This window comes from Tachyglossus aculeatus, chromosome 13 (genome assembly GCF_015852505.1).
Source record: "Tachyglossus aculeatus isolate mTacAcu1 chromosome 13, mTacAcu1.pri, whole genome shotgun sequence".
NCBI classification, from domain to species: Eukaryota; Metazoa; Chordata; class Mammalia; order Monotremata; family Tachyglossidae; genus Tachyglossus; species Tachyglossus aculeatus.
In genome coordinates, this window is record NC_052078.1 from 1361647 (window position 1) to 1374260 (window position 12614).

A 12614-nucleotide genomic window follows, 5' to 3' on the forward strand; every position below is an offset into this window, starting at 1 on the left:
TTGATTGATTGATTGATTGAACTGTGGGGACCAGAGCTCGGGGAGCCAAGCTCAGGGGAACTGAACTGGGGAAAGCTGAATCTCAGGAGGGAAACTGGAGGGGAACGGAACCCACAGAAGTTGAGCTGGGGGGAGTTGAGTCAAGGGGAGCTGAGATGGGAGAGCTGAGCTTGGGGACCTAATAATAATAATAATGGCATGTATTCAGCACTTACTATGTGCAAAGCACTGTTCTAAGCGCTGGGGAGTTACAAGGTGATCAGGTTGTCCCACGGGGGGCTCACAATCTTAATCCCCATTTTACAGATGAGGTAACTGAGGCACAGAGAAGCTAAGTGACTTACCCAAAGTCATACAGCTGACAATTGGCAGAGCCGGGATTCGAACCCATGAACTCTGACTCCAAAGCCCGGGCTCTTTCCACTGAGCCACGCTGCCTCCCTGAGTTGTGGGAACCTACTGTGTGGGAGTGTAAGCTTCTTGTGGGCTGGGAACGTATCCACCAACTCTTGCATCTAGCTTTATTTCTATTTATTCTGATGACTTGACACCTATCCACATGTTTTGTTTTGTTGTCTGTCTCCCCCTTCTAGACTCTGAGCCCATTGTTGGGTAGGGACCGTTTCTATATGTTGCCGACTTGTACTTCCCAAGCGCTTAGTACAGTGCTCTGCACACAGTAAGCGCTCAATAAATACGACTGAATGAATGAATGAATGTTGTATTGTACTCTCAATCAACTTAGTACAGTGCTCTGCACTGATTCGTTGACGGAGTGGAGCCTGAGGGGCTGACTGGCCAGAAATGCAGTCCTGGGGGAGAGTCAGAGAGGGACGTGGAGAAATCAGAAAACTGTGGGGGGAAGCCAGAGACATTGGGGAATAGGGATCGGGGGTCAGAGCTGAGCTGGGGGAGGAGGTGACGACAGAGGCTGTGGAGGGAAAATGACTCTGATGGACAGAAATGGCTGGGAGCATTGGAACAGGTCACTGGGGGACTATGGAGACTCTTCCCACCCCAGAAGGAGGCCCACATGGAAAAGTTGGGCATGATGGCTTGGAGCAGGGGAGGGGATACGATCACCCGGGAAGGAGCTGACCTGCCACATCCAGCCGGAAGGTGAGCCTCTGTCCGGCCGCCTCGCAGGTGTACTCCCCGACATCGGCTGGCCCGGCCCCCTGCACCACCAGCTTCCGGTCCTGGCCCTGGGCCTCCACACGTACCCTCTGGCCGGAGCTCAGCAGTTTCCCATCCTTGTACCACTGCACGGCCGTCTGGGCCTGGGCCACCCGGCAGCTCAGCGTGGCCGCCTCCATGGCCGCCACCTTCACTGTGCGCTGTGCCGGCTCCTCCTTGGCAAATACCACTGGAGGCTCTAGCGAAGATGGGCGGCAGAGGGAGGGGAGATGAGTGGGGAAGAAACCGATGACCCAACCGGCAAACCACCCATAACCAGCCTGTGAAGTAAACTTGCTAGCCCATAGTCCTGAGAAGGGCCATCAATGGGAGATGGGTGAAATCCAGCAAGACCTTTTCCTGGCCAGGAAAGGGGAGGGGCAACATCAATGAATGTTGTGGCCAAACTCCTCCGTGGCAGCCATGCCCTTCCATGGGAGCTTTGTGCAGCTCAGGGAGCTGAGTATGGGGGGGCTGAGCTTGTATGAGCTGAGCCCAGGGGAGGTGGGGCTCAGGGGAGCTGAGCCTGGTGAGCCTGGTGCCAAGGCCGGAACGGAAGCTGTGGAGCTGAGCTTGGAGGACTAAACCCCAGGGAACCGTGCCCAGGGGAGCTGGGCCTGGGGACCTGTTCTCAAGGGAGAGGAGTCTGAGATACTAACTGACCGTCATTTCAACGGGGGAGAGTCAGAAGGGGACATGGAACAATCAGAGAGTTGAAGGGGGAAAAGGAGAGGAGGAAGGAAAGCAAAGTTACAAATGAATTGAGGATCGGGGGATCAGAGCTGAGCTGAGGGAGGAGGAGACAGGAGAGGCTGGGAGGGAAAATGACACAGGGAAAGGTGGGACTTTGGCAATAGAAGAGGTCACTGGAGGAAGCTGGAGATTCTTCCCACCCGAGAACTAGACAAATCCCGCAAAGGTTTAGCATCAAGGCTTGAGGCAAGGGAGAGGATACGATGACCTGGGAAGGAGCTGACCTGCCACGTCCAGCCGGAAGGTGAGCCTCTGTCCGCCCGCCTCGCAGGTGTACTCCCCGGCGTCGGCCGGCCCGGCCTCCTGCACCACCAGCTTCTGGTCCCGGCCCTGGGCCTCCACGCGCACCCTCTGGCCGGAGCTCAGCAGTTTCCCATCCTTGTACCACTGCACGGCCGTCTGGGCCTGGGCCACCCGGCAGCTCAGCGTGGCCGTCTCCATGGCTTCCACCTTCACCGTGCGCTGCGCCGGCTCCTCCTTGGCAAATACCACCGGGGCCTCTGGGGGAGATGGGTCGGGGGGAAAAGTCGAGGTGAGTGGGGGAAAGAACTGACAACCGAAAAGAAAAGCCACCCATAACCATCCCGTGAAGGAAATTTGCTAGCCCATAGTCCCGAGAAGGGCCATCAATGGGAGATGCTGAAACCTAGCAAGATCTACTCCTGGCCAGGAAAGGGGAGGGGTAGACAATGGGGCAACATCAATGAATCTGGTGGCCAAATCCCTCCGTGGCAACCTGGAGTAGGGTCTGCCTGTATAAAGGAGCCTTGCAGAGCCTGGGGAACTGGACCCTGGGGAGCTGAGCCCCTGTAGCTGAGCCTGGGGACTTATCTCAAGGGAGAGAAGAGTGAGATACTGTCAGGCTGGCATTGCAACAGTGGAACAGAGTCAGAGCGGGACGTGGGATGTGAGAGAGCTGGAAGGGGCAAGGGAGGGCCACAGAGTCGAATTGGTATAAGGAGCTCGAGGCTGAGGAATTGGCAGAGACTGGGGAGGGAAAATGACTCGGTTTATCAGGAAGGACTGGGGGCACTGGAATAGGTCACTGAGGGAGGATGGAGATTCTTTCCATCCCAGAACGAGGCCCAACCCAGGAAGGTTTGGCGTCAGGGCTCGAAGTAGGGGAGGGGCTCTGATGACCTGGGAAGGTCCTGACCTGTCACGTCCAGCTGGAAGGTGAGCCTCTGTCCTCCCGCCTCGCAGGTGTACTCCCCGGCGTCGGCCGGCCCGGCCTCCTGCACCACCAGCTTCCGGTCCTGGCCCTGGGCCTCCACGCGCACCCTCTGGCTCGAGCTCAGCAGTTTCCCATCCTTGAACCACTGCACGGCCGTCTGGGCCTGGGCCACCCGACAGCTCAGCGTGGCCGTCTCCATGGCCGCTACCTTCACCGTGCGCTGCTCCGGCTCTTCCTTGGCAAATATCACCTGGGGCTCTGGTAGAGATGGGCAGGAGGGAGAAGTCAGATGAGCGGGGAAGGAACTGACTACCATACAGACAAACTGCCCAGAACCAGCCCGTGAAGGAGATTTGCTAGCCCACAACCCCGAGAAGGGCCATCGAGGAAGGATGGATGAAATCCAGTAAGATCTCTTCCTGGACAGGAGCGAGGAGCTGAGGAGCACTAGGGGAGCATCGGTGAACATTGTGACCAAAACCCTGCCCATCCACAACAGTGTCACAGAGCCCGGGGAGCTCTACCTGGGGAGTTGAGCCTGGAGAAGCTGAGTTTGAATGAGCCAAGCCCCAGGGAGCTGAGTGTGTGGAGCTGAGCCTGGAGACCCGATCTCGGGGCGCTGAGACCAGGTAGCTGAGCTTAGTGAACTGACCTCAGGGAACTGTATATATGTATATATACATTATATATAGGATATATACATATACAGGATGTATACATATACAGGAGATACGTATGTATGTATACATCCTATATACATATATGTATATATGTATATATGTATGTATATACATACACATATATATACAGGATATATTTTTTTATATCCTGTATATATGTATATATGTTTGTACATATTTATTACTCTATTTATTTATTTTATTTGCACATATTAATTCTATTTATTTTATTTTGCTAATATGTTTTGTTCTCTGTCTCCCCCTTCTAGGCTGTGAGCCCGCTGTTGGGTAGGGATCATCTCTATATGTTGCCAACTTGTACTTCCCAAGCGCTTAGTACAGTGCTCTGCACACAGTAAGCGCTCAGTAAATACGATTGAATGAATGAATGAATGAATGAACTGAGCCCAGAGGAGCTGAGCCTGGGGACCTGATCATGAGGGAGAGGAGCCTGAGGTACTGACCAACCTGAAACTCAAAAATGGGCCAGAATCAGAGGGGCACGTGGGGAAATCAGAGAGCTAGAGGGAGAAAGGGGAGGGGAGGGAGGAAACCAGAGTCAAGAGGGGAATTGGGATTAAGGGCTCAGAGCTGAGCTGGGAGAGGAGGTGACGGCAGAAGCTGGGAAGGGAAAATGACCCTGATGGACAGGAAGGACTGGGGGCAATGGAATAGGTCACTAGGGAAGGTTGGAGACTTTCTGCCCCAGAATGAGACACAACCTGGGAATGTTTTGCATCAGGACTCGATGCAGGGGAGGAGATTCGATGACCTGGGAAGGTCCTGACCTGCCACATCCAGCTGGAAGGTGAGCCTCTGTCCGGCCGCCTCGCAGGTGTACTCCCCGGCGTCGGCCGGCCCGGCCCCCTGCACCACCAGCTTCCGATCCCGGCCCTGGGCTTCCACGCGCACCCTCTGGCCGGAGCTCAGCAGTTTCCCATCTTTGTACCACTGTACAGCCGTCTGGGCCTGGGCCACCCTGCAGCTCAGCATGGCCGTCTCCGCGGCTGCCACCTTCACTGTGCGCTGAGCTGGCTCCTCCTTGGCAAATACCACGGGGGGCTCTGCGGGGAGGAGAGGCAGGAGGAAGAGAAGAGATGAGCAAGGAAATTTCCACTGACCACTGTACAGACAAACCACAACTATAACTATCCCGTGTAGATTTGCGAGCCCACATCCCAGAGACGGGCTATCAAGGAGAGATGAGTGAAACCCCGTATGATCTCCTCCTGCCCAGGTGCAGGGAGGGGGGACACGGGAGGAGCATCAGTGAATGCTGTGGCCAAGCCCCTCTGTGACAGCCTGGACCAGGGTCTGCCTGTCCATGGAAAGCTCACAGATCCTGGGCAGCTGAGCCGGCAGAAACTGAGACTATGGAGCTGAGACAGGTGAGAGAAACCTCGGGGAGCTGAGCCCAAGGACCCAAACCTAGAGCTCTGAGCCCCAAATTTGAACCCATGGTAACTGAGCCTGGGTTGAGTCGGGGCTAAGTGTTAGGTCTGGGGCAGGTGAGCCTTAGAGGGAACTGAGTCTGAGGGGGTGGAGGTGGGCGAAGCCCAGCGGAAGCAATCTGGAGGGAGTTAGTCGCAGGGGCATGGAGCTGAGCCCAGCAAGATGAACCAAAGGGAACTGAGTCCAAGAAGGGTCAACTGGGGAAGACTGAGATGAATAAAATTGCATCCAAGTGACTGAATTGGGGGGACTTGATCCCAGGGAGTTGAACATGAGGAGCTGATCCCAGGAAAGCTAATCTAGCGGAGTTGAACCTGTGGAAGCTGAGCCTGGGAGACAGGGGTCTGAGAGTGCTGAGCTTGGGGGAAGGGTCTGGGGTAGGTAAAACAGGGGAACTGAGTCACGGGGAGGGGGAGCCTGATGTGCTGACGGGCTGGAATCACAATACTGGGGAAAGTCACAGGAGGATGTTGGGAAATCAGAGAGCTGGAGGGGCAGAGAGAGATGGGAGGAAACTGGAGTCACAGGGGAATTGGGGACTCAGAGCTGATCTGAGGAAGGAGGTGATGGAAGACGATGACACAGATGGACAGGAAAGACTGGGGGCATTAGAACAGCTCATTGGAGGAGGCTGGAGATTCTTCCCGCCCCACAACTAGACACATCCAGAGAAGATCTGTCATCAGGGCTTGACGCAGGAAAGGGGATACGATGACCTGGGAAGGAGCTGACCTGCCACGTCCAGCTGGAAGGTGAGTCTCTGTCCCCCCGCCTCGCAGATGTACTCCCCGGCATCGGCCGGCCCGGCCCCCTGCACCACCAGCTTCCGGTCCTGGCCCTGGGCCTCCATGTGCACCCTCTGGCCAGAGCTCAGCAGTTTCCCGTCCTTGTACCACTGCACCGTCGTCTGGGCCTGGGACACCTGGCAGCTCAGCGTGGCCATCTCTGTGGCCACCGCCTTCACCGTGCGCTGTGCCGGCTCCTCCTTGGCAAATGCCGCTGGGGGTTCTGGGAATGGTGGGGCAGGAGGAGGAAGAGAGATGAGTGGAGAAGGAACTGATGACCATAACCAGCCCGTAAAGGCCATTTGCTAGCCCACACCCCAGAAAAGGGCCATCAAGGAGAGATGGGTGAAACCTGACACAATCTCTTCCTAGTCAGGAGCAGGGAGGGACGGATATAGGGTAGCAGGCAACCTGAAGCAGGGTCTGCCTGTCCATGAGAGACTCACAGAGGCCAGGGAGCTAAGCCGGTGAAGTCAGAAACATGAGGGAATTGGAATTGATGTCTCAGAGTTGAGCTGAGGGAGGAGATGGGAAGCAGTGTGCCCTGATGGAGAGTGCCCGGGGCTGGAAATCAGAAGGATATGGATTCTAATTCCGGCTCTGCCACTTGTCTGCTGTGTGACCTTGTGAAAGTCACTTCACTTCTCTGTGCCTCAGTTCCCTCATCTTCTAAGTGGGTATTCAAATCCTGTCCTCCCTCCTTTTTAGACTGTGAGCCCCTTGAGGGACCTAATCATCTTGAATCTACCCCAGTGCTTATTACAGTGCTTGGCATCCAGTAAGTACATAACAAATGCCACAATTATTATTATGATGGGAGAGGCTGGGAATGGAAAACAATACTGACAGACAGGTGAGGCTTTAGGCCCTGGAACTGTTCATTGCAGGAGACTGGAGACTCTTCCTGCCCCAGAACTGGACACACCCAGGAAGCTTTGGCACCAGGGCTCATTGCAGGGGAGGGGATACGATGACCTGGGAAGGAGCTGACCTGAGATGTCCAACTGGAAGGTGAGTCTCTGTCCGCCTGCCTCGCAGGTGTACTCCCCGGCGTCGGCCGGCCCGGCCCCCTGCACCACCAGCTTCCGGTCCCGGCCCCGGGCCTCCACGCGCACCCTCTGGCCGGAGCTCAGCAGTTTCCCGTCTTTGTACCACTGCACCGTCGTCTGGGCTTGGGCCACCTGACAGCTCAGCGTGGCCATCTCCGTGGCTGCCACCTTCACCGTGCGCTGAGCCGGCTCCTCCTTGGCAAACACCAGCGGGGGCTCTGGGGGAGATGGGAGGGAGGGGAGATGAGAGGGGAAGGAACTGACAGCCGTAACCAGCCCATGAAAGAGATTTGCTACCCTGCAGATCCCAGAAGGGCCATCAAGGAGAGATGGGGGAAACAAGGCACGATCTCTTCCCGACCAGGAGTGGGGAGGGGTGGACACCTGGGCAGCCTCAGCAACGTGGTGACCAAAGCTCTCCCTGAAAACATGGAGTAGGGTCTACCCATCCTTGGGAGCCTCGCAGACCCCGGGAGGCTGAACCCAGGGAACCAAAGACTGTGGAGCTGAGCCGGGGGAGAGCAACCTGGGGGAGCTGAGTTCAAGAACCTGAACGTGAGGAGGAGAAACTGAGAGGGAGCTGAGCAGGTGGGGGGTTAGGTCTGGGGCAGGTGAACCTGAGGGGCAACTGAGCTGTGGGTGAGCAGAACCCAGGGGATCTAATCCAGGGGAGCTGAGCTCAGTGCAGTGAGCTAGGGGAAACTGAGTCCAAGGAAGCTGAACTGGGGAGAACTGGTTTGGAGGAGTTGAGCCCAGGAAACCGAGGTGGGGGGACCTAAGGCCAGCAAGCTGAACCTGGGGAGCTGATCCCAGGAAAGAGCTCAAGCCAGGGAGGCAGAGGTTCTGAGTTATTTTTTTATATTAAAATGGCATTTATTAAGTGCTTACTATGTGCAAAGCACTCTTCTAAGCACTGGGGAGGTTACAAGGTGATCAGGTTGTCCCATATGGGGCTCACAGTCTTCATCCTCACTTTACAGATGAGGTAACTGATGCCCAGAGAAGTTAAGTGACTTGCCCAAGGTCACACGGCTGACAATTGACGGAGCCGGAATTCAAACCCATGACCTCTGACTCCAAAGCCCAGGCTCTTTCCACTGAGTCACGCTGCAGTTCAAACACCGGCTCTGCCACTTGTCTCCTGTTGACCCTGGGCAAGTCACTTAACTTCTCTGGGCCTCGGTTACTTCTCCTGGAAAATGGGGACCAAGGCTGTGAGCCCCACATGGACATGGACTGTGTCCAACCCGATTAGCTTGCATCTACACCATCGCTTAGTAAAATGCCTGGCAGATAAAAAGGGCTTAACAAATACCTTTTTTTTAAGCGAGGGGGCCAAGACTGCTGAGCCTGGGGGAACTAATTCAGAGGGAACTGAAGTCAGGGGAGCTGATCTAGGGGAGAGGAGGCCTGATATGTAGACAAGGCGGAATCACAATACTGGGGAAAGTCCCAGAGGGACTTGGGAAATCAGAAAGCTGGAGGGGGAAAGGGAGAGAAGGGAGAAAGGTAGAGTCACAGGGGATTTGGGATTTGGGAGTCAGAGCTGAGCTGGGGGAGGAGGTGACGGCAGAGGCTGCAGAGAGAAAATGACCCTGATGGACAGGAAAGACTTGGGAAAATGGAATAGGACACTGGGGGAGGAAGGAGACTCTTCCCACCCTGGAAGGAGACCCACAGCAGGAAGGTTGGACATCAGAGTTAACGAAGGAGTAGGGATACAATGACCAGGGAAGGTCCTGACCTGCCACGTCCAGCTGGAAGGTAAGCCTCTGTCCACCCGCCTCACAGGTGTACTCCCCAGCATCGGCCGGTCCGGCCCCCTGCACCACCAGCTTCCTGTCCTGGCCCTGGGCCTCCACGCGCACCCTCTGGCCGGAGCTCAGCAGTTTCCCATCCTTGTACCACTGCACCGTCGTCTGGGCCTGGGCCACCCGGCAGCTTAGTGTTGCCGTCTCCGTGGCCGCCACCTTCACTGTGCGCTGAGCCGGCTCCTCTTTGGCAAATGCCGCCGGGAGTTCTGGGAGAAATGGATGGGAAGAAGAAGTGAGACAAGTGGGGAAGGAATGGACAACCCTAAAGAAAAAAAACTCATAAGCACCATGTGAATGATATTTGCTAGCCCGCAGCCCGAATGAGGGCCATCAGTTTGAGATGAGTGAAACCCGGCATGATCTCTTCCGCACCAGGAGTAGAGAAGGGCAGACCCTGGGGCTACAGTGGCCTACGTTATGGCCAAAACCCTGCCAAAACCCTGCACCTGGGTTTGCCCTTCCACAGAAGCCCTGTATATTGGATGGAACTGAGCCCAGTGAAGCCCCGACAGAGGAGCTGAGCCTAGTGAATGGCAAGTGGGGAGCTGAGCCCAGGTACGTGACTGGGAAGAGCTGAGCTTAGACGTCTGAGCTTGGGGAAGCTGAACTTGGATTCTTTCCTACCCAGAACTAGACCATCACTGGGAAGGTTTGGCACCAAAGCTCGACACAGGAGAGGGCATATGATGACCCGGGAAAGTCCTCACCTGCCACGTCTAGCTGGAAGGTGAGCCTCTGTCCTCCTGCCTCGCAGGTGTACTCCCCGGCGTCAGCCGGCCCGGCCTCCTGAACCACCAGCTTCCGATCCTGGCCCTGGGCCTCCACATGCACCCTCTGGCCGGAGCTCAGCAGTTTCCCGTCCTTGTACCACTGCACCGTCGTCTGGGCCTGGGCCACCCGGCAGCTCAGCGTGGCCGTCTCTGTGGCCGCCACCTTCATTGTGCGCTGAGCCGGCTCCTCCTTGGCAAATACCACTGAAGGCTCTGGGTGAGCAGGGGAAGGAAGAAGATAAATGATGAGCGGGGAAGAAACTGGTGATTGTACAGAGAAACCATAACCATAACCAGCCCCATCCTGCTGCCCCGAGAAATGTCATCAATGGGAAATGGGTGGAAACCGGCAAGATTGCCTCCTGGTCAGGAGCAGGGAGAGGACACTGGGAACATCAGGGAACATTGTGGACAGAAGAGCCTCACAAAGCTCGGGGAGCTAAGTCCGGGGCACCTGTTCCTGGGAACTGGAATCTGGAGGAGCTGCGTTTGGAGGATCTAAACCCCAGGGAGCCGGGTCTGGGGACCTGTTCTCGAGGGAGAGGAGTCTGAGGAACTGACTGACTGGCCGCACAGCAACGGGTGAGAGTCATATGGGGACGTGGGGAAATCAGAGAACTGGAGGGGGAAAGGGAGGGGAGGGAGGAAGGTGAAGTCACAGGTGAAATCAGGATTGGGGACTCAGAGCTGAGCTGGGGGAGGAGGTGACGGCAGAGGCTGGAGAGGGAAAATGACTCTGATGGACAGGAAGGACTGGGGGCACTTGAACAGGTCACTGGGTGAGGATGGAGATTCTTCCCATCCTAGACACACCCCGGGAAGGTTTTGCATCAGGGCTTGATGCAGGGGAGGAGATTCGATGACCTGTGAAGGAGCTGACCTGCCACATCCAGCTGAAAGGTGAGCCTCTGTCCAGCCACGTCGCAGGTGTACTCCCCGGCGTCGGCCGGCCCGGCCCCCTGCACCACCAGCTTCCGGTCCTGGCCCTGGGCCTCCACACGCACCCTCTGGCCGGAGCTCAGCAGTTTCCCGTCCTTGTACCACTGCACCTTTGTCTGGGCCTGGGCCACCCGGCAGCTCAGCGTGACCGTCTCTGTGGTCACCACCTGCACTATGCGCTGCGCCGGCTCCTCTTTGGCAAATGCCACCGAAGGCTCTGGGTGAGCAGGGGGAGGAAGAAGATAAATGATGAGCAGGGAAGAAACTGGTGATTGTACAGAGAAACCGTAACCATAACCAGCCCCATACCGCTGCCCCGAGAAATGTCATCAATGGGATGGAAACCGGCAAGATTGCCCCCTGACCAGGAGCAGGGAGAGGAGGACACTGGGAACATCAGGGAACATTGTGGACAGAAGAGCCTCACAAAGCTCGGGGAGCTAAGTCCGGGGCACCTGTTCCTGGGAACTGGAATCTGGAGGAGCTGCATTTGGAGGACCTAAATCCCAGGAAGCCGGGCCTGGGGACCTGTTCTTGAGGGAAAAGAGTCTGAGGAACTGACTGACAGGCCGCAAAGCAAAGGGGGAGATTCATATGGGGACGTGGGGAAATCAGAGAACTGGAGGGGGAAAGGGAGGAGAGGGAGGAAGGTGAAGTCACAGGTGAAATCAGGATTGGGGACTCAAAGCTAGGCTGGGGGAGGAGGTGACGGCAGAGGCTGGAGAGGGAAAATGACTCTGATGGACAGGAAGGACTGGGGGCACTTGAACAGGTCATTGGGTTAGGATGGGATTCTTCCCATCCCAGACACATTCCGGGAAGGTTTTGCATCAGGACTTGATGCAGGGGAGGGGATTCGATGACCTGTGAAGGAGCTGACCTGCCACGTCCAGCTGGAAGGTGAGCCTCTGTCCACCCGCCTCGCAGGTGTACTCTCCGGCGTCGGCCGGCCCGGCCCCCTGAACCACCAGCTTCCGGTCCTGGCCCTGGGCCTCCACACGCACCCTCTGGCTGGAGCTCAGCAGTTTCCCATCCTTATACCACTGCACGGTCGTCTGGGCCTGGGCTACCCGACAGCTCAGCGTGGCCGTCTCTGTGGCTGCCACCTTCACCGTGCGCTGAGCCGGCTCCTCTTTGGCAAATACCGCCGGGAGTTCTGGGAGAAATGGATGGGAGGAAGAAGTGAGACAAGTGGGGAAGGAACAGACAACCCTAAAGAAAAATCACTCATAAGCACCACGTGAATGATATTTGCTAGCCCGCAGCCCGAATGCAGGCCATCAGTTTAAGACAAGTAAAATCTGGCACAATCTCTTCCTCACCGGGAGTAGGGAAGGGCAGGCCCTGGGGCTACAGTGGCCTATGTTATAGCCAAAACCATGCCAAATCCCTGGACCTGGGTTTGCCCTTCCACAGGAGCCCTGTATGTCAGATGGAACTGAGCCCAGTGAAGCCCCGACAGAGGAGATGAGTCTAGTGAATGGCAAGTGGGGAACTGAGCCCAGGTATGTGACTGGGAAGAGCTGAGCTTAGACGTCTGAGCCTGGGGAAGGTGAACTTGGATTCTTCCCGATCCAGTACTAGACCGGCACTGGGAAGGTTTTGCACCAAAGCTTGACACCGGAGACGGCATATGATGACCCGGGAAAGTCCTTACCTGCCACGTCTAGCTGGAAGGTGAGCCTCTGTCCGCCCGCCTCGCAGGTGTACTCCCCGGTGTCGGCCGGCCCAGCCTCCTGCACCACCAGCTTCCTGTCCTGGCCCTGGGCCTCCACGCGCACCCTCTGGCCGGAGCTCAGCAGTTTCCCATCCTTGTACCACTGCACGGTCGTCTCGGCCTGGGCCACCCGGCAGCTCAGCGTGGCCGTCTCCGTGGCCGCCGCCTTCACCGTGCGCTTCGCTGGCTCCTCTTTGGCAAATGCCACCGAAGGCTCTGGGTGAGAAAGGGAAGGAAGAAGATAAATGATGAGGGGAGAAGGAACTGGTGATTATACAGAGTAACCATAACCATAACCAGCCCCA

General features: G+C 56.7%; 1 protein-coding gene across 1 annotated transcript in view; it reads right to left on the bottom strand.

The window, feature by feature from the left end:
* The window catches only part of OBSCN (obscurin, cytoskeletal calmodulin and titin-interacting RhoGEF), a 96955-nt gene that overhangs the window by 67353 nt on the left and 16988 nt on the right, over nt 1-12614 (bottom strand). Inside the window, exons 10-19 of the mRNA XM_038755935.1 lie at nt 12250-12525; nt 11473-11748; nt 10534-10809; nt 9591-9866; nt 8814-9089; nt 7012-7287; nt 5968-6243; nt 3086-3361; nt 2154-2429; nt 1100-1375 (exon numbers count right to left, since the gene is read on the bottom strand). Coding sequence (XP_038611863.1) covers nt 1100-1375; nt 2154-2429; nt 3086-3361; nt 5968-6243; nt 7012-7287; nt 8814-9089; nt 9591-9866; nt 10534-10809; nt 11473-11748; nt 12250-12525 — 2760 coding nt within the window. The remainder of the gene's footprint in view (nt 1-1099; nt 1376-2153; nt 2430-3085; nt 3362-5967; nt 6244-7011; nt 7288-8813; nt 9090-9590; nt 9867-10533; nt 10810-11472; nt 11749-12249; nt 12526-12614) is intronic.